The sequence below is a fragment of the Schistocerca cancellata genome, chromosome 4 (assembly GCF_023864275.1).
Source record: "Schistocerca cancellata isolate TAMUIC-IGC-003103 chromosome 4, iqSchCanc2.1, whole genome shotgun sequence".
Taxonomy (NCBI): Eukaryota; Metazoa; Arthropoda; class Insecta; order Orthoptera; family Acrididae; genus Schistocerca; species Schistocerca cancellata.
The window spans coordinates 745,771,581-745,795,946 of NC_064629.1; the positions used below are offsets into that span (position 1 = coordinate 745,771,581).

At 41.2% G+C, this 24,366-nt stretch overlaps 1 protein-coding gene across 1 annotated transcript in view; it reads right to left on the bottom strand.

Moving 5' to 3' along the window:
• Nucleotides 1–3,139: 3,139 nt before the first annotated feature.
• The window catches only part of LOC126184943 (O-glucosyltransferase rumi homolog), a 128,164-nt gene continuing 106,937 nt past the window's right edge, over nt 3,140–24,366 (bottom strand). The window contains exon 6 of the mRNA XM_049927616.1: nt 3,140–3,445. Coding sequence (XP_049783573.1) covers nt 3,256–3,445 — 190 coding nt within the window. The 3' untranslated portion in view covers nt 3,140–3,255. The remainder of the gene's footprint in view (nt 3,446–24,366) is intronic.

Consider the following 24,366-nt stretch of genomic DNA (forward strand, 5'->3'; position numbering starts at 1 on the left):
GGAAAGAAAGAATTTGTAACAAAGAAAAAAAATATTTGCTGCCCTCATTTATGCAGCATGAACATAATATAAAACAGCAATATAACATAGTCAGAGTGATTAAAAACAGTTTGTCTGTGCATGAGATTTTACTTCACTGTGATTTCTCTAAAAATTATAACTGTAAATATTCTAATGAACTACAATCAGTTCACTTTGAAGGTTCAACAAACCAGATTACATTAAACACCTGTGTTCAGTATTACTACTCTAAAACTGAAAATTCAGCACAGTGTCAGTCATTCTGTACTTTCTGTAGTAATCTATAACATGACCCACTTGCAATACGTGCTCATTTTCAACCACCAATATTAAAGAAACAACAAATAGTTCCAGCAATAAAAAATGTCCAGTTTTTAAGTGACAGTGCAGGCACTCAGTACTGAAACAGAAATATGTTTCATCTTACTGCAACACATTTGGTAAGACAGCTCAATACTGAAAGTTTGCATTGGCATTATTATGAGAAAGACCACGGTAAAGAAATCCCAGATGGTGTTGGAGGTTGTTTAAAAAGAATGGCTGACAATTTGGTTGCCTGCAGTACGAATATTACAAATATTGACATTTACAAGAACTTGAAAAATCTTGTCCTGGAATTATCCTTTACAGAATTGAAGATCATGATATAACTCAGATTGAAAAGATGCTTACCAAGAAATTTCCTGTGTTAAAAGGAACTTTGAGCAAACAGGAAATAGCCCGAAGTTCAGAAAAAAAGTCAACTATCTGGGCAAGAAAACTAAGTTACGCAAAATGTGCTTTTACTATTCACTGTTCATATTCTACTACAGGGCAAATTAAATTAAAAACTGCAAGAAGTATCCCTTTTTATATATTTATTACTCTGATGATATTGTAACGTTAAAATTGTGACATATGCATAGGAACACATGACTAATAAAATAATTTTAATACTATTTACTGTAATTACTTTAAAACACTTGCCAAATTTACATTTTATAAAACTGATCTCCCTCAACCAAGTGTCTCCGATCCTAAAACAAGAAAGAAACTGGGCTATAGTGACACTTATTCTGACACAAATGAGGACGCTCCCCAGAATGATGCATGTTTGCTGGAATCCCAATTTAAATTCAGCGAATTTGTAATTGTTAAATTGGCTGCGAAAATGAAGATAAATCAATATGCAGTTATGACTGATTCCAAATTTAGTGACAATGAGTATAGTATTAAACACCTTTGTAGACTAAAGAACAGTCATTTTGTGCCAGAATCTGATCACTATTATACTGTGGATAGAGCAGACATAGTCAGAAAATTATAACTGCCTGTTATGAATAACAAGCAACAATATTTGCTAGTAAATACTGACAAGTACAATTTAGAATAATGTTTCTTCTTCCAATTAATTTTAATTTTATGTGAATCTTATAAGGTTTATGTTACTACTTGGGTCTAAAAATTTATAAGCATTGGAAAAAATATGTTACATTAAAAGCAGATTTAACTGGAAACTATTTATTTAAACAAATGTAAATGTAGTTAATGTAATGTATAATGAATTAAGCTGTGTATAAATGAAATGGAAAATAACTTAATGGCCTAATATGGCTTAAATCAAAGCTCAGCTATGGTTATATATATAGACTAATAAGTTTGTAACTGAAGTTTAAGCTCATTTTTATTTAACAAAGGAGGTGCAAGTGATTATCTAATTTATAGTCATGTCTGTAGACCAAAATATCATGGCCATCGAACTACACTATCATGGCTGTGAACATGGAAAATCTTTATAATTTTTTTTCTGCCACAAGATGATTTATTGAACTGGAGAAATTATGCAGTTTCATAACATAAGTATTATTCTATGATTTTTTTAAATAAACGTTTTTAAAACATTTTATTTTTAAAAAACTTGTTTGTCAAAAGACCCCTTTTTCGTGAGAATGACCCATGGGGAGAATTTAATTATTGTGTAAACGCATGTCATGTGACCAAGTGTGCACATATTGAAGGATTGTGATTAATGCATCAAAAACTTGGACAGCTGCCACTGCTCATGCTGTAAGGTCTGACCACATAAAATAATAAATCTACTTATTATTCATTTTTAAAACTGCACCATTCTTTTTTAAACACCTTGTATTTATAATGCGTTATATTTGATACATGAGAATGATAACATATATTTAGAAAATGTCATTTCTGAGTAGTGGTGTGCAACTGTGCTGTCAATGAATAACTAAGTGAGAGCAGAACTTCTAGTCCAGTTTAAAGAAACAATAAACACATTTACATAAATTATCAGTATTAAACATCAGTTACTGAATACTCAGCCTACTGACAAGTGACTATAAACACTAATTCCTCTAAGATTTTATTCACAGTTTAAGTTTCAAAAACCTGCAGACCTCTATCAATACTAAATCTACTTTCTATTCTCATCACTCATTTCTTGATTGTTTTTGGAAAAATGGACATGAAAAAATGTGTATGTGTCTCTGAACAATAGTGTATAATGTGGAAAAAAATTATGCAATCACCCCAAGAGAGCAATTCATTTCATGGACACAGTGGAAAACTATTATATCCACTTCATTGTGAGAAAATTCATTTTTTTAAGTATGTACTAGTTGGCCAACAACTAGACTAATAAGAATGATACAGTTTAACTCTATTACATGAAATATAAAGGATACATAGTGGACAGCAATATGTATATCTTTCAAACTAGTTTATGTAAAACTGCAAATTGAATGTCACACACCTATCAAAGTAACTTATACATAGGAACATGTAGATATGTTAAACTTGTTACACAAAAAGTAACAAGCTACGAATACAATACAATATGCTAGACACTTAACACTGCATTACAAAAACTGCAAGACAGGAAGAGCAAAAATTGCAAAAAAATACATCCAGGATGGAAGATCAAATGTATAACAGGATAGATGACTACTCATCAAATACTTGTCACTCACCAAATAGAGAATGCACTGAGCATTGGATAGGCAAATAAAAATAGGTGGCAATGCTTATTAGATTTCAGACAAAGACTTTCACTGGAGCTAAAAAAATGTGTGTTTGCTTGCACCTATGTGCCCCCCCCCCCCCCCCCCCCCCGCCCCCGCCACACACACAAGTGCCAAAAGCAATGCATATTCTACGTACTTGTCTGCTGCTCAGGGCTTCCCCTATTTGGAGAACATATTCCAAAAATTGCAAAGATATCAGCAAGAATATACACATTCATTTTATTTCCTTCAGAGACTTATTTCTCTTTGGCTGAAATGTCAATAATTTTGCATACTTTTTCATTAAAGCTTTCCAGTAACACAGTACATCTTTCATTCTTAGATTGTTCACTATGAACTGGTGACCCCTCTCCGCTATATTTTTCATTAAATTTGGCTCACTCTCTGCAAATTCCAGAAGATTTCTGAAAGATAGAAAAATCTCTCTTGTTTAAAACAAACAAAAAATTATATTTAGCTAAATAAAGATGTAAAACAAAGTCCAGCATAATATTTGTGACCGTAATATACTACCACTGAGTTAAGGATTTAGTTATTTTCAAGTTCTCCAGACCTCGTTTTCCAAGTGAAAATATGGATACATGTTGATCATTCGTATGTATTGTTATAATTTGTATTCACCTATTACACAATTTATATTTATAATTTAGGAGTAAAAGAGACCCCTCACCGAATAGCAGGTGCACTGAGCCATCGACAGTCACAGAGAAAAGAGAAAGAAAACTTACTAACTTTCAGTATAAATCCTGTGTCGAACTTGAACTAGAGCATGCACATCCAAGCCACCACCACCCTCCTCCACACCCACAGCCCCCACACAGAGTCTTACATCGTGCTGGCTGAACACGCAATGCTGGGATTGCATTTTGGCACGTGGACTAGTGTGGGGTGGCTAGAGTAAGAGATTGGTGGGAGGCAGGAAGAGGGGTTGAGGGTGGGTAGCTAACACCTCAGAGGAAGGCAGCAGGTGTCCGCCAAGGGCCGGTTAAATGGGGTTGGAGGGGACAATCACCCCCTTCGAGAGTTGAAACTAAATTAAAATCAAATGGTAATTTTTGTAAACTTAAGCATGCGAATTTAGAGTCTTGGTCAGTAGATTTAGTGATTTAATTCAGTATTCCCCAAGCCATCTTACTTTGCGTACCTGAGAGAACATACTACCTGTACTAGTGACCTGTGCTTCCTCTGTGTTTGAATTGTGGGCACTAAATACTAGCAGGGCTTCCCAATCTGCCATAGCAGCATGCTTTACAATTATGATTTTCTATTCAACGGTCAAGGAGAGGACCCCTGGGCCTTCTTCCTCTTCTAGGCAACTGTCCCCACCAACAAAACTTCATTAATCTGCCCCTTGTGTTTGCTGGCTATGAATGCAGGAGGGAGTGGTGACAGGTGCACAGGCTAGGCATGTGACATATGGACAATGGAGCCGGTGAAATGTAGTGCATAATGGAGGTGACAAACATGGGTTGGTGGAGGGAGGTGACAGGACAGAGGAAGGAGAAACTGTTGGTTGGAGGTGTGGGAGCAGTGGGATAACAAAGAATGAGAACAGGAGGGTTAAAGGAGCGAAGAACGTGTTGCAAGGATAACTCCCATCTGCGTAATTCCGAAAAGCTGATGATGGAGTGAAGGATTCAGGTGGTGTGGGTGGTGAAGCAGTCATTGAAATTGAGCATGTTGTGCTTGGCTTCATGTTGTACCACTGTGTGGTCAACTTTGTTCTAAATAGTTCATATGGCTCTGAGCACTATGGGACTCAACATCTTAGGTCATAAGTCCCCTAGAACTTAGGACTACTTAAACCTAACTAACCTAAGGACATCACACACACCAATGCCCGAGGCAGGATTCGAACCTGCGACCGCAGCAGCCCCGCGGTTCCGGACTGCAGTGCCAGAACTGCACGGCCACTGCAGCCGGCTCAACTTTGTTCTCAAATGCATTTTGTTGGTGGACATTTGTGCTGGTGGACATCATGTTGGTTATCTTCCCAACATAAAATGTCATGCAGTGATTGCAGCAGAGTTCGTATATGACAGGCCTGTTTACTGGTCTGCTTGGGTGAGCTGGCTTTCACTCACTTCTCAGCAGTGAGTGAATGGCTGGCTCACAGCGAGCTATGGTGGGGGAATGGGAAGAAAGTGGGGGAAGGGTAAGAGGAATCAGAATAAGGCAGCTTGGAAGGATAAACTAACGTCAATGAATCTACACTCCTGGAAACGGAAAAAAGAACACATTGACACCGGTGTGTCAGACACACCATACTTGCTCCGGACACTGCGAGAGGGCTGTACAAGCAATGATCACACGCACAGCACAGCGGACACACTAGGAACCGCGGTGTTGGCCGTCGAATGGCGCTAGCTGCGCAGCATTTGTGCACCGCCGCCGTCAGTGTCAGCCAGTTTGCCGTGGCATACGGAGCTCCATCGCAGTCTTTAACACTGGAAGCATGCCGCGACAGCGTGGACGTGAACCGTATGTGCAGTTGACGGACTTTGAGCGAGGGCGTATAGTGGGCATGCGGGAGGCCGGGTGGACGTACCGCCGAATTGCTCAACACGTGGGGCGTGAGGTCTCCACAGTACATCGATGTTGTCGCCAGTGGTCGGCGGAAGGTGCACGTGCCCGTCGACCTGGGACCGGACCACAGCAACGCACGGATGCACGCCAAGACCGTAGGATCCTACGCAGTGCCGTAGGGGACCGCACCGCCACTTCCCAGCAAATTAGGGACACTGTTGCTCCTGGGGTATCGGCGAGGACCATTCGCAACCGTCTCCATGAAGCTGGGCTACGGTCCCGCACACCGTTAGGCCGTCTTCTGCTCACGCCCCAACATCGTGCAGCCCGCCTCCAGTGGTGTCGCGACAGGCGTGAATGGAGGGACGAATGGAGACGTGTCATCTTCAGCGATGAGAGTCGCTTCTGCCTTGGTGCCAATGATGGTCGTATGCGTGTTTGGCGCCGTGCAGGTGAGCGCCACAATCAGGACTGCATACGACCAAGGCACACAGGGCCAACACCCGGCATCATGGTGTGGGGAGCGATCTCCTACACTGGCCGTACACCACTGGTGATCGTCGAGGGGACACTGAATAGTGCACGGTACATCCAAACCGTCATCGAACCCATCGTTCTACCATTCCTAGACCGGCAAGGGAACTTGCTGTTCCAACAGGACAATGCACGTCCGCATGTATCCCGTGCCACCCAACGTGCTCTAGAAGGTGTAAGTCAACTACCCTGGCCAGCAAGATCTCCGGATCTGTCCCCCATTGAGCATGTTTGGGACTCGATGAAGCGTCGTCTCACGCGGTCTGCACGTCCAGCACGAACGCTGGTCCAACTGAGGCGCCAGGTGGAAATGGCATGGCAAGCCGTTCCACAGGACTACATCCAGCATCTCTACAATCGTCTCCATGGGAGAATAGCAGCCTGCATTGCTGCGAAAGGTGGATATACACTGTACTAGTGCCGACATTGTGCATGCTCTGTTGCCTGTGTCTATGTGCCTGTGGTTCTGTCAGTGTGATCATGTGATGTATCTGACCCCAGGAATGTGTCAATAAAGTTTCCCCTTCCTGGGACAATGAATTCACGGTGTTCTTATTTCAATTTCCAGGAGTGTATTTTGCGAACACTAATATTAGTCCTTGTAAAATATTAGTCCTCCCGTGAGGGGTTGCTGGTCCCCCATCGGGCGCCTCCCCAGGTAGCGGATAGGGGAATGCTCACCAGATATGTTGGGCACCGGGGAAATAAAATACCCAGGGTGAACCAAAACCAGTGAAGAGGAAGTCAAAGGCTTGGATGCTGGAAGATAATTTTTTTTTTTTTATGGCATTTCAATGGTAGAAGAGGCGGAAGGCATCTCTACTGGGCAGGCAGAGCTCGGAGCCTGGGAAAGGCAATCTGCCTAGGAAATGGTAATCCAAAATGTTACTTAGCAAGCTTGGAAGCTGTGAAGTGGCAGCCCCATCGCCAAGCTTAACCTGCACAGTGCTCATAACGCAGCCAGGGGATTCTATACCTACTGGTTCACATCAACGATTTGCCTCGGATAATGGATTCAAAGGAAACAGACATACACTATGGAACTGGAATTTGCGTGATAGAAACAAGAAACACTGTTTCACATTTGGGACGTGGAACGTTCATAGTCTTAATAAACCAGCTGCAGCAGCAACTTTGATATCTGAACTAAAAACATACAAGACAGATATTGTAGCTCTACAGGACGTTAGGTGGCTTGGAAAAGAGATACACACGGAGTACAATTGTGTCATTTTTTATGGGGGAGATGAAAAACATCATGAGGGAGATGAAAAACATCATGAATTTGGTACTGGTTTTGCTGTTAAGAAAAGGATTGTTAATCGGCTAAAGGAATTCCACTCCATTAACAATAGAATGTCTTACATAACAATCAAACACCAGTGGTACAATATAACATTCATAAATGTCCATGCACTGACTGAAGATTTAACTGAGGATGAGAAAGATAAGTACTATGAAGAATTAGAGAGAGTAATCGAAAGTATTCCAACAAGAAATATGAGAATTATCTTAGTGGACTGTACTTATTTTTCCATTAAAGAGGATATGTTCATCCCCACAATAGGAAAATATAGCAAGCACTCGACCACAAACGAAAATGGATTAAAAATGATCAACTCTGCACTGTCAAAGAATATGAGAATTTGCTCGACGATGTTCCCTAACAAAGATATACACAAAGGTACATGGTGCTCTCCAGATGGCAAAACAGTAAATCAGATTGACCATGTTATGACAGATCAACGTTTCACTTCATTTATGAGAGATGTCAGAATGTACAGAGGAGCTGAAATTGGCTCAGATCATTTCCTAGTGGCAGAAAAGATGAAAATTAAGATGGTTTGGAATCAACAACCAAAAGCCACACCAAAACCTAATTTAGACATCAAACGACTAAAGGAACTGTCTGCTAAAGAAGCCTATGTGATTGAAATAAATAACCGGTTTACAGCATTGCAAGAAGCTGAGGAGGAAAATAGTATCAAGAAGGCTTGGGAAAGAATAAAGACTGCAGTAACAGATGCAGAAAAAAAAAATGAGCAAGAAAAAGAAAACGAAGAAACAGAAATGGTTCAACGAAAAGTGTCAGAGAGCAGTAGAGCGGAGGAAAGAAGCCACGATGCTATGGCTGCATGATAAGGGGAGTGAGGACAGGAGGGAGATGTTCAATGCGGTTAGAAGAGAAACAGCAAGAGTTCTACGAACATAGAAAAGGAAATATCTAACTGGAGTCCTAGAATCCATAGAAGCAGGAATGGAAACTCAAAGAAGTTGTTTCAGTATACAAAGAAAAGTAAGAGAGGTTATCAAAGTGAAGACCTATTCATAAAAGATAAAAATCAAAATATGCTAACGCAGCTGGAAGGTATCCTAGAAAGATGGAAAGAGTATTTCTCAGAAATGTTAAATTGCACTGATCCGCACATAACCTTCAATTACGCTATGTCTGAGAGTGGCAGCATTAATAATGACGAATGTGGACTCACAGAACAGGAAGTGACCCACTCCATTCAAAAGCTCAAAAACTACAAGGCAGCAGGCCAGGACCAGATATCAGCAGAGGTGTTAAAAGAGGGTAGAAGCAAACTACACAAAGAAATTTATAACCTTATCACAATGATCTGGAAAACTGAAACACTGCCTGAAGATTGGAAAACTAGAGGAAACAGTTTGCTGAACATAACATATGAAATCCTGTCAATGACCATTCTGGAAAGACTTAAACCTTACGCAGAAAACATTATTCAAGATTACCAGGCTGGATTTCAAACAAACCGTTCCACAACTGATAATTTGTTTACTATACGACAGATCTTTGAGAAATACTGGTAATTTAACAAAAACATCCACTGTCTCTTATTGACTTCCAGCGAGCCTATGACAGCATCCACAGAAGTAGCCTCTACAACACATTACGAGAATTTAGTATACCCAGTAAAATCATTAGGATGATACAACTGTGCATGGATGGCTCCCAGGCAGTAGTGAAGTTCAGAGGATCCATATCCCCCACCTTTCCAATTAAAAGAGGCTTACGACAGGGAGATGCTCTTTCACGTGTCCTCTTCAACCTTGCATTAGAGAAAGTGGTTCGGTAGAGTAATTTACATCTATACAATGGTCTCTGATTGGAACACAGTGAAGTAAAACTCCTGGCTTATGGAGATGATATACGTTTACTATACGACTGAGTGAAACTGAAGAAGAACTGAAAGACATGTACAGATCTCTCAGGCACAGTGCCAGCAAAATCGGGCTTTTGATTAACCAAGAGAAAACTGAATACATGGAAATAGGTCGAGTCATAAACCCAAATCCTTACTTTGAAATTGACCAACATTCTAAATTCAGAGAAGTTCTCCAATTTAAATACCTTGGATCATAACAATGGATATAAAAGAAAGAATAGCCTCAGGGTCAAAATGTCTGTACTCTCTAAGCAACCCACTCAAAAATAAAGCTTTGTCAGTCACCACAAAGACGAAGATATACAACACTATTTTCTGCTCCATAGTACTGTATGGTTCAGAAAGCTGGGCACTTACAAAGAATGAAAGAGAAAAACTGAATGTTTACGAAAGAAAAGTAATGAGAAAAATCTTGGGACCTGTGTTGGAGAATGGCATATGGAGAATTCAAAAGAACAATGAAATTTATCAGTTAATGAAGCAACCCACTATCATCCAGAAATTGAAAAGTAGGAGACTGCAATGGACTGGACATGTGGCCAGAATGGAAAACAACAGTCACCAAGAAAGCATTTGAAGGAACTCTCCAGGCAACAAGACCATTGGGCCGACCTCGTACAAGGTGGAAAGATGACATAGAGAAGGATATCGCGGCATTAGGAATTTCCGCAGGGTGGAGAGAGGCTGGGAGAGATAGAAGGCGGTGGAAACAGATTGTTGATGCAGCGCGTAGTCTACAGGGCCAAAAAACCCTTGTGCTGAAAGTTATTTTCAGATGAAGTTTAAATTGACATCCACTTATATCTCATGATTATTGTACCCACATGTTAAACATAAAATCACTGGATGTCAAAGGATTCTAATTATTAATCATAGTTGCAAACCTGTGAAGCTGTGGAAATTTATAAAGAGGAAATTTTTTTTAATGATTCTATAAGACTAATTTTACTACAAAATTTAACAAGCAACTGCCTGTAGCACTATATATCTAAAAGATATAACTGTAGGTAGCTATCTTGCACTCATGTCTTGTAGACTGATGATGGTGTGTCTGACCTTCACTCTGAAGCTCCTAACCCAGTCACAACAATTCTTCTCATAGATTTATGAAGAGGTACTCTCCACTAAAAGCACTGCACTATTATGTACGGGTATATACACTAGTGTCTAAGACTATAACGAATGTAACACAGTCATTCCTCTGAAGACAGTACAGTTTGGACTTTGCCCACGCAACGTAATGATATTTGACAGGCACATTTTTCCATGAGCAATCACTACCCAGGTGGCAAGTGAGCATGGGCCACCTCCTAAACAGGCCTAGTTTATGACATGGCTGTTTTCAGAGGTGGCCCTGCCTCTAAAGGGGTAGAAGCAGCATGTGAGGTGACTTGAGTAGGAACTGCTGGGTGGGTGGACTGGACATCACTAAACCTGGGTCTTCTACAGTGAGCATATCCCTGTGAGAAGGGGTTGGGAGTAGAAATGGGAGTGAGAGTGCCATTGTGACAAGCCAGGATATCATGCAGGTTGGGTTGGTGAGAGAATACTACTTTTGGAGAGGTGGGAAGCATCTTTGATAATATGTCCTTCATTCCGCACCATGATGGATACTCAAAACCCTGGAGTAGGATATGGCTTAGTTGTTCCAGTCCATGGTAATATTTGGCATGTAATCCCTGAACAACAAACCAGCTGTCCATCAGAATGAATGCCACAGCCAAATTATGGCCAAGAAAAAAGTTGAGCATCCACTGGCACAACATGCAGCCAAGCATAAAATGCTTGATTTCAATGGCTGCTTCACAACCCGGGCCATCTGGATCCCTCTCTCCACCACCAGATTTTCTGAAGTACACAGAGGGGAGATAAGCCATGTGCGTGTTTGTTTCCTGAATAACTGATACAAGGGTTGATCTCAATAGTATGGACTGCTCTGTTTGTAAACTGATTACCCCTTAATTTTCTTTTATCAAGTTCACTGATGTGTAGCACTGTTAGTATTTACAGCATACTAGTGAATATTTACAAAAAGAAAAATCTGTATAACAAAATTCCAGTAGGATGTAAACAAACCACTCCAGCAGTAAAGAGGAGTAAAGATGATCATTTACAGATACTTGAAACCAACAAACACAATATATCACACACAGAATTGCTGGAAACAAAAACTTAACGGTTATCTTGCGAGTCTTTTGTAATTGAAATTAACTCTAAAATTTGGTATATAGTGGTTAGTTTTCATTCTAAATCCAGTAATGTATATTGTAATCAGGAAACACTATAGAATTTAATAACGTTACAAGAATGATTTTTTGACCATTAAAAAGTACTCTGTGTCTTAATTCACTTTGGATGTACTGAAATACTTGCATAACTACATAATTTCCCCCCTTTCTGTAACAGACAAGGGAAATTTTGATTCCCAGTGTTATGTGTGCTGTTGTTGTTTTTGAACTGTCAGCAGTTATTAATGATAAACTCCATAAAGATGTAAACACACTGTGAGGCTGTTCTTAATATACTGAAATGCTTTAACATTTGCTTACAGGAACTATGGTTGTATGCACCATTAGTAATAATAATAATAATAATTTTGCAACATGATGTAAATAACACCTTAAAACATTATTCTGTATGGCATTAATGAAAGAGTAAGCAAAGTTAACTAACATAGCGGATCAAAACATTGATATCGCATGCAAAGCTTAAGTTGATAAATCTGTGTGTGTAAAATGAAATAAACTTGTGATTTACAATCCAAGTTTGTTTTAACATACACACCTATAAATTTTGCATGGTTTTCTATTATTACTGCAGTTACATCCTACATTGTGCAGAAGTGAACCACATCCTTTGTTAGCACTTCAACTACCTTTCACGGTGCTTTGAAATGAGGATAATCCTTCCCAACTTCTCCCAACTAATCCATACAATATCTAGACTATCGTTGTGCCATACCAGCTCCTACACACCTTGCTAAATGGGGTCCTATCCCCATGGAATATCCAGTGCAAGATTTTCCCTAACCACCTTGATGAGGTGTGGAGCAATTTGGATTTTCTGCAACACTGCCAAGACAGAGAGATTGAGCTCAAGTTTTCTATAGTTAAACATAACATAAAATCGACTGGAGTGAACAACATGTTAATGATATTTTATGGTCTGATGACATGGCACCAAAGCTCTGGAGCAGTTTGTCAATCATGTGAATAGCATGCATTTAAACACCCAGTTCACTGTTGAAACAGAAAGAGAAGGAAAGTTTCTACTTTTAGATCTTTCCATTTAATGAATATCAGATGGACATCTCAGCAACTCCGTATACTGCAGGGCAACCAACACCGATTTATATATTGGCACACAGAATTTTCACCACCAAGTCCAGAAGAGAGATGTTTTAAATACATTAATATACAGCTACAACAGTTTCTGACACAGACCATCTCAGTTTTGAGATTATTCATCAGAAGCATGCGTTATGAAATAATCACTGTGGGGTTTGAAATGTAAACTTAGCACTCTCCAAGGAATGAAAATGCGAAAATGTTGAACTCCCATGTGACTATCTTCCTATGTGCTTTTTTTCTTTCTGTTGCACTACATCTAGAAAAATAGGTAAGTTACTGGGAAGAAGCAGCATAGAAGCCACTTCCCAAACACCTGCGAAAAAGGAGATGCAGCACCCGGTTAGTGACAGTCTCGATCTCGGGATCCCTGAAAGTTACAAGATTCCTTGTGTGTGCAGAAGTAACTACATTTGTCAGTCTAATTGTACCACTACCAGCAGCTGCGCAGAGAACCAAAGGCACATTAAACAGGAAAGACTTGAGAAATAAGCAGTTTCTGAACACAGTCCCATAAATAAACACACGTTAATGTTTAATAAAAACAAAATCTTGATGCACGCTTTCTCATGCTAGGATTCTGTTACTAAAGAAGCAGTAGAATTAGAATGTGCAAGAATAATTTTCACTCGGACAGAGGTTACATTATCAGAGAGAGTAGATTTCCCCACCATGTTATAATTCTGGGTGGAGATTTTAATTTGCTGGATATAGACTGGGAGACTCAAACTTTCACAACGGGTGGCAGGGACAAAGAATCCAGTGAAATTTTTTTAAGTGCTTTATCTGAAAACTACCTTGAGCAGTTAAACAGAGAACCGACTCGTGGCGATAACATATTAGACCTTCTGGTGACAAACAGACCCGAACTATTTGAAACAGTTAACGCAGAACAGGGAATCAGCGATCATAAAGTGGTTATTGCATTGATGATTTCAGCCGTAAATAGAAACATTAAAAAAGGTATGAAGATTTTTCTGTTTAGCAAAAGTGACAAAAAGCAGATTACAGAGTAACTGACGGCTCAACACAAAAGTTTTGTCTCAAGTACAGATAGTGTTGAGGATCAGTGGACAAAGTTCAAAACCATCGTACAATATGCGTTAGATGAGTATGTGCCAAGCCAGATAGTAAGAGATGGAAAAGAGCCACCGTGGTACAACAACCGAGTTACGAAACTGCTGCGGAAGCAAAGAGAACTTCACAGCAAACATAAACATAGCCAAAGCCTTGCAGACAAACAAAAATTACGCGATGCGAAATGTAGTGTGAGGAGGGCATGCAAGAGGCGTTCAATGAATTCGAAAGTAAAGTTCTATGTACAGACTTGGCAGAAAATCCTAAGAAATTTTGGTCTTATGTCAAAGCGGTAGGTGGCTCAAAACAAAATGTCCAGGCACTCTGTCACCAAAATGGTACTGAAACAGAGGATGACAGACTAAAGGCCAAAATACTAAATGTCTTTTTCCAAAGCTGTTTCAGATATCGAAATAGACGACAGAGGGATAGAGAAACAATTAAAATCGCTCAAAAGAGGAAAGGCCGCTGGACCTGATGGGATAGCAGTTCGATTTTACACAGAGTACGCAAAGGTAGGTCTCTAGAAGAGCGTAGCGTTCCAAAGGATTGGAAAAGGGCACAGGTCATCCCCGTTTTCAAGAAGGGATGTCAAACAGATGTGCAGAACTATAGACCTATATCTCTAACGTCGATCAGTTGTAGAATTTTGGAACATGTATTATGTTCGAGTATAATGACTTTTCTGGAGACTAGAAATCTACTCTGTAGGAATCAGCATGGGTTTCGAAAAAGACGGTCGTGTGAAACCCAGCTCGCGCTATTCGTCCACGAGACTCAGAGAGCCATAGACACGGGTTCACAGGTAGATGCCGTGTTTCTTGACTTCTGCAAGGCGTTCGATACAGTTCCCCACAGTCGTTTAATGAACAAAGAGCGTATGGACTATCAGACCAATTGTGTGATTGGATTGAAGAGTTCCTAGATAACAGGACGCAGCATGTCATTCTCAATGGAGAGAAGTCTTCCGAAGTAAGAGTGATTTCAGGTGTGCCGCAGGGGAGTGTCATAGGACCGTTGCTATTCACAATATACATAAATGACCTTGTGGATGACATCGAAAGTTCACTGAGGCTTTTTGCAGATGATGCTGTGGTGTATCGAGAGGTTGTAACAATGGAAAATTGTACTGAAATGTAGGAGGATCTGCAGCGAATTGACGCATGGTGCAGGGAATGGCAATTGAATCTCAAAGTAGACAAGTGTAATGTGCTGCGAATACATAGGAAGATAGTTCCCTTATCATTTAGCTACAAAATAGCAGGTCAGCAACTGGAAGCAGTTAATTCCATTAATTATCTGGGAGTACGCATTAGGAGTGATTTAAAATGGAATGATAATATAAAGTTGATCGTCGGTAAAGCAGATGCCAGACTGAGATTCATTGGAAGAATCCTAAGGAAATGCAATATGAAAACAAAGGAAGTAGGTTACAGTACGCTTGTTCACCCACTGCTTGAATACTGCTCAACAGTGTGGGATCCGTACCAGATAGGGTTGACAGAAGAGATAGAGAAGATCCAACGGAGAGCAGCGCGCTTCGTTACAGGATCATTTAGTAATCGCGAAAGCATTACGGAGATGATAGATAAACTCCAGTGGAAGACTCTGCAGGAGAGACGCTCAGTAGCTCGGTACGGGCTTTTGTTAAAGTTTCAAGAACATACCTCCACCGAAGAGTCAAGCAGTATATTGCTCCATCTTACGTATATCTCGCGAAGAGACCATGAAGATAAAATCAGAGAGATTAGAGCCCACTCAGAAGCATACCGACAATCCTTCTTTCCACAAACAATATGAGACTGGAATAGAAGCGAGAACCAATAGAGGTACTCAGGGTACCCTCCGCCACACACCGTCAGGTGGCTTGCGGAGTTTGGATGTAGATGTAGATGTAGAGACACACAGAAGCGATCTCTCGACACTGATAAGATTCAGAGAAATGTGCTGAATTGTTTATGTTCTTAAAAGACTTCTCCCATGGAGACGATCGTAGAGATACTGGATGTAGTCCTGTGGAACGGCTTGCCATGCCATTTCCATCTGGCGCCTCAGTTGGACCAGCGTTCGTGCTGGACGTGCAGACCGCGTGAGACGACGCTTCATCCAGTCCCAAACATGCTCAATGGGGGACAGATCTGGAGATCTTGCTGGCCAGGGTAGTTGACTTACACCTTCTAGAGCACGTTGGGTGGCACGGGATACATGCGGACGTGCATTGTCCTGTTGGAACAGCAAGTTCCCTTGCCGGTCTAGGAATGGTAGAACGATGGGTTCGATGACAGTTTGGATGTACCGTGCACTATTCAGTGTCCCCTCGACGATCACCAGTGGTGTACGGCCAGTGTAGGAGATCGCTCCCCACACCATGATGCCGGGTGTTGGCCCTGTGTGCCTCGGTCGTATGCAGTCCTGATTGTGGCGCTCACCTGCACGGCGCCAGACACGCATACGACCATCATTGGCACCAAGGCAGAAGCGACACTCATCGCTGAAGACGACACGTCTCCATTCGTCCCTCCATTCACGCCTGTCGCGACACCACTGGAGGCGGGCTGCACGATGTTGGGGCGTGAGCGGAAGACGGCCTAACGGTGTGCGGGACCGTAGCCCAGCTTCATGGAGACGGTTGCGAATGGTCGCCGATACCCCAGGAGCAACAGTGTCCCTAATTTGCTGGGAAGTGGCGGTGCGGTCCCCTACGGCACTGCGTAGGATCCTACGGTCTTGGCGTGCATCCGTGCGTCGCTGCGGTCCGGTCCCAGGTCGACGGGCACGTGCACCTTCTGCCGACCACTGGCGACAACATCGATGTACTGTGGAGACCTCACGCCCCACGTGTTGAGCAATTCGGCGGTACGTCCACCCGGCCTCCCGCATGCCCACTATACGCCCTCGCTCAAAGTCCGTCAACTGCACATACGGTTCACGTCCACGCTGTCGCGGCATGCTACCAGTGTTAAAGACTGCGATGGAGCTCCGTATGCCACGGCAAACTGGCTGACACTGACGGCGGCGGTGCACAAATGCTGCGCAGCTAGCGCCATTCGACGGCCAACACCGCGGTTCCTGGTGTGTCCGCTGTGCCGTGCATGTGATCATTGCTTGTACAGCCCTCTCGCAGTGTCCGGTGCAAGTATGGTGGGTCTGACACACCGGTGTCAATGTGTTCTTTTTTCCATTTCCAGTTGTGTATATACAAGGTTACTGGAGCATTTAAAATCACATAATTTGCTGTCAAATGTACAGTTTGGTTTTAGAAATGGTTTAACAACTGAAAATGCTATATTCTCTTTTCTCTGTGAGGTTTTGGACGGATTAAATGAAAGTTTTCTTTGATTTAACGAAGGCTTTTGACTGTGTTGACCACAAAATATGACTGCGGAAGTTGGACCATTATGGAGTAAGGGGAGTAGCTTACAATTGGTTCACCTCTTACTTTAAGAACAGAAAGGAGAAGGTTATTCTCCGCAATATTGAGAGTGGTAGTGATGTTCAGTCCCAATGGGGCACTGTTAAGTGGGGTGTTCCCCAAGGGTCGGTGCTGGGGCCACTGCTGTTTCTTATTCATATAAATGATATGCCTTCTAGTATTACAGGTGATTCAAAAATATTTCTGTTTGCTGATGACACCAGCTTGGTAGTGAAGGATCTTGTGTGTAATATTGAAACAGTATCAAATAATGTAGTTCATGAAATAAGTTCGTGGCTTGTGGAAAATAATTTGATGCTAAATCACAGTAAGACTCAGTTTTTACAGTTTCTAACTCACAATTCAACAAGAACCGATATTTTGATCAGACAGAATATGCATATTATAAGTGAGACGGAACAGTTCAAGTCCCTAGGTGTTCGGATAGATATCAGCTGTTGTGGAAAGCCCATGTTCAGGATCTTGTTCAGAAACTAAATGCTGCTTTATTTACCATTAGAACAGTATCTGAAAGAAGTGACAGTTCAACACGAAAAGTAGTCTACTTCGCATATTTTCATACGTTTATGTCATATGGTATTATTTTTTGGGGTAATTCTTCTGATTCAAAAAGGGTATTTTTGGCTCAAAAACGGGCTGTTCGAGCTATGTGTGGTGTAAGTTCGAGAACCCTTTGTCGACCCCTATTCAATAGTCTGGGAATTCTGACATTTCCCTCACAGTATACATTTCCTTTAATGTCGTTTGTTATTAGCAATATTAGCTTATTCCCAAGAGTTAGCAGCTTTCACTTAGTTAATACTAGGCAGAAATCAAATCTGCATGTGGAATGCACTTCTTTGACTCTTGTGCAGAAAGGAGTGCAGTACTCTGCTGCATCCATTTTCAATAAGCTACCACAAGAACTCAAAAATCTTGGCAGTAGCCCAAACAAAAGTCGAAACTGAAGAGTTTCCTCATGGCTCACTCCTCCTATTCTGTCGAGGAGCTCCTGGAAGAGCTGAAAAATTAAGCAAATTCCAGTGTTACATTGTTGATTTTCTTTATTTAAACTTACGAATTGTCGCCTGAATATGTTACTTATATTTCATTTTATCTGTTTCTACTATCGTGTTATAATTTCATGTATTGACTCATTCCATGACCATGGAGACTTCTCCTTAATTTGGCCCCATGGAACAATAAATAAATAAATAAATAAATAAATAAAAAGAATCTGTGCAGAGCAAATCATTAGTTTCAAACTGATTATGGCATACTACATGAAATGGAACAAACCTCTTGCAATAACATTTGTAGATTTTAAGAAGGCGTAGACCTTCAGTGCTAAAAATTTTAAGGAATCTGGGACTCCACCCAAAACTAATTAAATTACAAGGACTTATTATAACCAACACCAAATCAAAAGCAATGTTTTGAGAAGAAATTTCTGAACCATTCCTTATAAAAACAGACTTAAGACAAGGTGACTGCCTACCACCATTACTGTTCAATTGTGCACTGGGATACATAATGAGAAATGGTACAAGGATAACCCAAAGAACATAAGAATTGGAAGTGCTAAAAATAATATAAGCTTCAACTGCTTGGGGTTTGGTGATGATCTTGTTCTCCTAGTCAACAATGTTCAAGAAACGAGGCAACAGGTTAAATCACTAGAGGAAATACCACAGAAAAAAGGCCTTGGAGTATCATTTGAAAAAACAAAGATTATGCTAACTGGTCTACCACTTGGAAACAAAATTACAATAGGAGAACAAGAAATAAAAATTGTTGATAAGTTTAAATATTTGAGTGAAATCATAACTTGCAATCTAAATGAGAAACCATCATGGCAAAATAGAATAAAAAACTGAACAAAGCAAATTACATTACCAAAAACACATACAACAAGAAAGCCTATCCACAGATGCAAAACTAAAACATTATAAAATAGTTACACACCCAAAACTAATTTACGCAGCTGAAACCATCTTGAAAACAGTTAATACAGCAGAACCTGACAAAATACTAAATATAGACAAACAATAATTAGGACGTGCATAAATAAACAATGAGCACTGGAGAATACCTTCAAATGAAACAGCGTGCAAGAAATCAGAACTAATAATGAGCACAAACAGGAACAAGCGCATCTCATTCTCTGGAGATCTGATGAGAACACCAGAAAACAGAATTAATAAGGGAATAGTAGAAAAATTGTGGAATAATAAGAGCAACATTAAATAGATCATAGAAATTAATGAATTTATAAGAGAACTCCAAATTACAAAACACAGAACAAAGAAAACAAGAATACTGCAAGACACACAAACCAGACTAAAAACAAAGATCAATAACAGGGCTACACAAAGAGTGATCTTGTACAAAAAAAACAAAAGGAAAGAAAATATCTGAAAAATGGAGAAGTATTGGGCAGACAGAAGTGCAAAACACCCTTCATATAATAATAAATTATAATAACCCCTGTATAATCACTACACTATCGAATTGTCTTATTGTATTATTTTTGAACTGTATTGTATTACAGAATAACAAAACCTGGATAAACTTTTGTATAAGTGACTAGAGTGGTCCAACGAAGGCCATAAAATAAAAGTAGTAGTAGTAGTAATAATAATAATAATAATAATAATAATAATAATAACCCAACACAATTCAAAGGCAATAGCAATTTGCAGAGCTACAACACTAGGAGAAAGGCTGAGCTTCACTACTTTGGGTTAAATCTAAGTTTGGTACAGAAAGGGGGTGAATATGCTGCCACAAATATCTTTGGTCACTTAGCAAATAGCATCAAAAGTAATCTTACAACTAAAAAAAAAAAGGGAGAGAGAGAGAGAGAGAGAGAGAGAGAGAGAGAGAGAGAGAGAGAGTTACGGTACGTAAAGAAACCTTTTGTTAAACAGACACACCCCACATGATTACAAGGTGTTGTATTTATGATTTATGGAATAAGTATTAATCTAATATAACCAACCAGCTGTCCATCATCTCCAGTGCCGAAATGTGACTGAACATGTTGGTGAGCATACCACGCTCAACTTCTGTGAATGCTTCACAACCCATGTCACCTGGATCCTCCTACTTAATACCAACTTCTTTGAGATATATAGATGGATATTGTCATTATAACACATCTTTCGAGCCTGCAATCTTCCTGGTGGCAACCTCCACAAGTCCCTGCCCCCGTAACTTTCACTTTACTCCATTAATCTACACTCACAATTTTCACCCCATCATCTCCCTCTTCCTCTGTTCTACCTCTCCCACATCCTTTCCCTCCCCTCCCCATCTAACCCAATCCTCCATTTCGTGTGGCATACTGCCTCTCTTACCCACTTACCCACTCCATACCCCTTTGCTCCTTTTAACACCTCACCCCCAATCAGGCAGTAGTGCCAGGACAATGCAGCTGGCCTGGACAATTTAGCCATGCATATCTTTGTGTGTGTGTGTGTGTGTGTGTGTGTGTGTGTGTGTATGTGTGTGTGTTTTTTTAGCAACTTTAACAAAGTTTTAAATCTTGTTTATGCGCCTGTTGAAGACTCACTGCCTCAACTTATGGTGAGTGGTTACTATTCCTTCCATTATTTGTATCCACAGAGGTTTTTAAAAATAAGTGTCTCTCTCTCTCTCTCTCTCTCTCTCTCTCTCTCTCACACACACACACACACACACACACACACACACACAAAATCTGCCTTGTGCCACATTGTGACTTGGCCAGTACAAAATACAGGGCTATTACAAATGATTCAAGCGATTTCATAAATTCACTGTGGCTCCATTCATTGACATATGGTCACGACACACTACAGATACGTAGAAAAACTCATAAAGTTTTGTTCGGCTGAAGCCGCACTTCAGGTTTCTGCCGTCCGAGCGCTCAAGAGCGCAGTGAGACAAAATGGCGACAGGAGCCGAGAAAGCGTATCTCGTGCTTGAAATGCACTCACATCAGCCAGTCATAACAGTGCAACGACACTTCAGGACAAAGTTCAACAAAGATCCACCAACTGTTAACTCCATTCGGCGATGGTATGCGCAGTTTAAAGCTTCTGGATGCCTCTGTATGGGGAAATCAATGGGTCGGCCTGCAGTGAGCAAAGAAACGGTTGAACGCGTGTGGGCAAGTTTCACGCGTAGCCCGTGGAAAATTGGCTCATGTCACAACTGGAGACCGACAGCGCTGACTTCATCTTTCAACAGGATGGTGCCCCACCGCACTTCCATCATGATGTTCGGCATTTCTTAAACAGGAGATTGGAAAAGCGATGGATCGGTCGTGGTGGAGATCACGATGAGCAATTCATGTCATGGCCTCCACGCTCTCCCGACTTAACCCCATGCGATTTCTTTCTGTGGGGTTATGTGAAAGATTCAGTGTTTAAACCTCCTCTACCAAGAAACGTGCCGAAACTGCGAGCTCGCATCAACGGTGCTTTCGAACTCATTGATGGGGACATGCTCCGCCGAGTGTGGGAGGAACTTGATTATCGGTTTGATGTCTGCCGAATCACTAAAGGGGCACATATCGAACATTTATGAATGCCTAAAAAAACTTTTTGAGTTTTTGTGTGTGTGTGTGCAAAGCATTGTGAAAATATCTCAAATAATAAAGTTATTGTAGAGCTGTGAAATCGCTTCAATCATTTGTAATAACCCTGTAGATGTAGTATCGTGCTCAAAAGCACCCGAATGTCCTGAATTGTGTTCCACCTGATTTGCATGCTGCTCACACAATATAGCTGTCTTGCAGGTCCTCTAAACTCTTTGTGATAGAGTTGTTCGGCTACAAAAATTGGAAAATTAATACACATTAAACAACGTTTTGCAAAGGAACCTTTTCTTTGTTTGACAGCTGACAAGCTGTGATAAGTAGCTTGTCCCTGATGTCCAAGTTCACTCTCTAGCTTTATCCACTTCCTAATTTTATCGGCTCGCCACTCGTCTTCTGTAGCAGCATGGGTGCATTCTGTATGACAATCAATCCGAATGTAAAATAATCCCGTGATATGTAAATACTAGGAAACATGTTATTAAAGATGAGACAATTGCAAACTTAACTTTATTAGAATACATTTCATTTAAAAAGCATTACCAGATTTATTATAATCTGAGACAACCCACTCTGTCACAAAAATCATACAGTAATCTTTAGGCAAAATTAAATATTGTTACGAATAAGAGATTTTGAGAGAAGTACTGGACTCCTCCGTTTCTATGACAGTTTTAAATATTTTTGCTCTCTCAAATGTTTTCCTCACACCTGGTAAATGTCATTCCCTAGGTGAGTGGTTTTGCATAAACTACTTGTTGAACTAAAAAAAATGGTTATTAACAGCAGCAAGTGCTCTAAGGGAACCTCAACATTAACTGGGTATTACCAGTAATTCACTGTACTCATGATTCATTAATAATTATTTGTGCATTTGTTTTAACTGTAAATGACACAACAAACTTTTTGCTATGGATCTGTTTATAAAACCTTCCTCCGCAATAGCGCAAAAGTGCGGTGACCCGAGATGTCACCCTCGGACTCAACAATGCTTCAAACGGCAAGGTGTCGACATGTGGAAATGAGCCGCAGCTCAGATGTTCGTGTGAGATGTAAGGTAGGTTAATGATGCCATATTCATACCAAAATTCAACACAGATCTGCTTGACACCACTGTGGACGTCTCACACGAGGGTAAGGTCATCAGAGCCTCTTTTACCCACATTTCACCCCTTCTGACACATCTGCAACAGAGGTCAGAACAGGACATCTAGCACCGAAACCACACGGTTTTCTTATCGGTGGCCGAGGAAAACGTTCGGACACTCTGCCACTAAGAACTGACATGAAAAGGCCTCAGGGAGTGGCATAAAGGGTGTCAACAAAACGACCCATTTTTCTCGGGCATCGATTCCCACACATTTCGACAGTTTGCAGAGCAGTGATCAACAGGAAGATATTCTCGAGGAACTTTGGCACTGCTAACACCCTCAGACGTTTCAGCTCTTCTCTAACGACACCGTAAAGCTGCATTCCTGCTGAACACGATCGTACCCATTTGGAGTGCAGTGTGACTGTAATTTTTGCTTTCGTGTGCAGGTCGGAACTACTACATACCGTTCAAAACCGTTCGATGAAATCTGAAGACTATACAAAGCGGCAAAGGGTACTTACTCTTTTGCATCCCTCCCATTTTCCTCCCTCCTGTGGTGTGATCTAGGAAGAGTGCAACATTATCACGTGCATGAATAAAGTGCCATAGGGTCTCTCTGAGACCCTCCAGCTTGACAATACCCTCAGTGCCACTCACACATCTTTATTGGGCATGTTACAAATATACCTGTCAGGAGCTTCGACACCACTTGGGCCTGGCGGCTGCTCTGCCGCTCAAAGGTAGACGAGCAGTGTCGAAAGGGCTGCCTGACTCTTAGGTGCTAGAGCAGGCACCAGGCTGTATTGGTGCCGAAGTTTCTGACAGGTAAATTTGTAATGTGTGTAGGTGGCACTGAGGGTGTTGCCAAACTGGAGGGTCTTACAGGGACCCTTTGCTGTTTTATTCACACACATGTTGATGTTGGATTCCCCTGTGATAACAGGAAGGCAGAAAACAGGAGGGCTGGAACAGCATAAGGACCTTTTGCTGCTTTGGATCGTCTAAAAATGGTTTTGAATGTACCTAGCGGTTTCAACCTGTACATGAGAGAAAAAATTGCTGTCGCACTGTACTCCAAAGGGATGCGATCGCGTTCCGTGGGGATGCGGCTGTTAGAACATCTTCCTGTTGCTCGTCACACTGCAAACTGTTGTTTTTGACCGCAAAATCTGTGGGAATCAATACCTGAGCGAAAGGGGTGGTTTCATTGACGCCCTTTATGTGACTCCCTGATGCCTTTTTATGGTGATTCTGAGCAGTGGTGTGTCTGAAACGTTTTTCTCGTCCACTGATGAGAAAACAGCGTGATTTTAGTGCCGAGTGTCACGGTTCTGTTCTCCATCGTAGAGACGTCAAAAGGAGGGTCGAAATGTGGGTAAGAGGGGCTGTGATGACCTTCTCATCGTCTGACATGTACTCGGTGGCGCTGGGGAGATTTGGTGCCAATGTGACTTCATTAACTCACCTTACACCTGACACGAACTTCTGAGCTGTGGCCTTTCTTTCGCACGTGCGGAAACCATGCCGTCTGAAACATTGTCGAGTGCAACGGAGATGTCACAG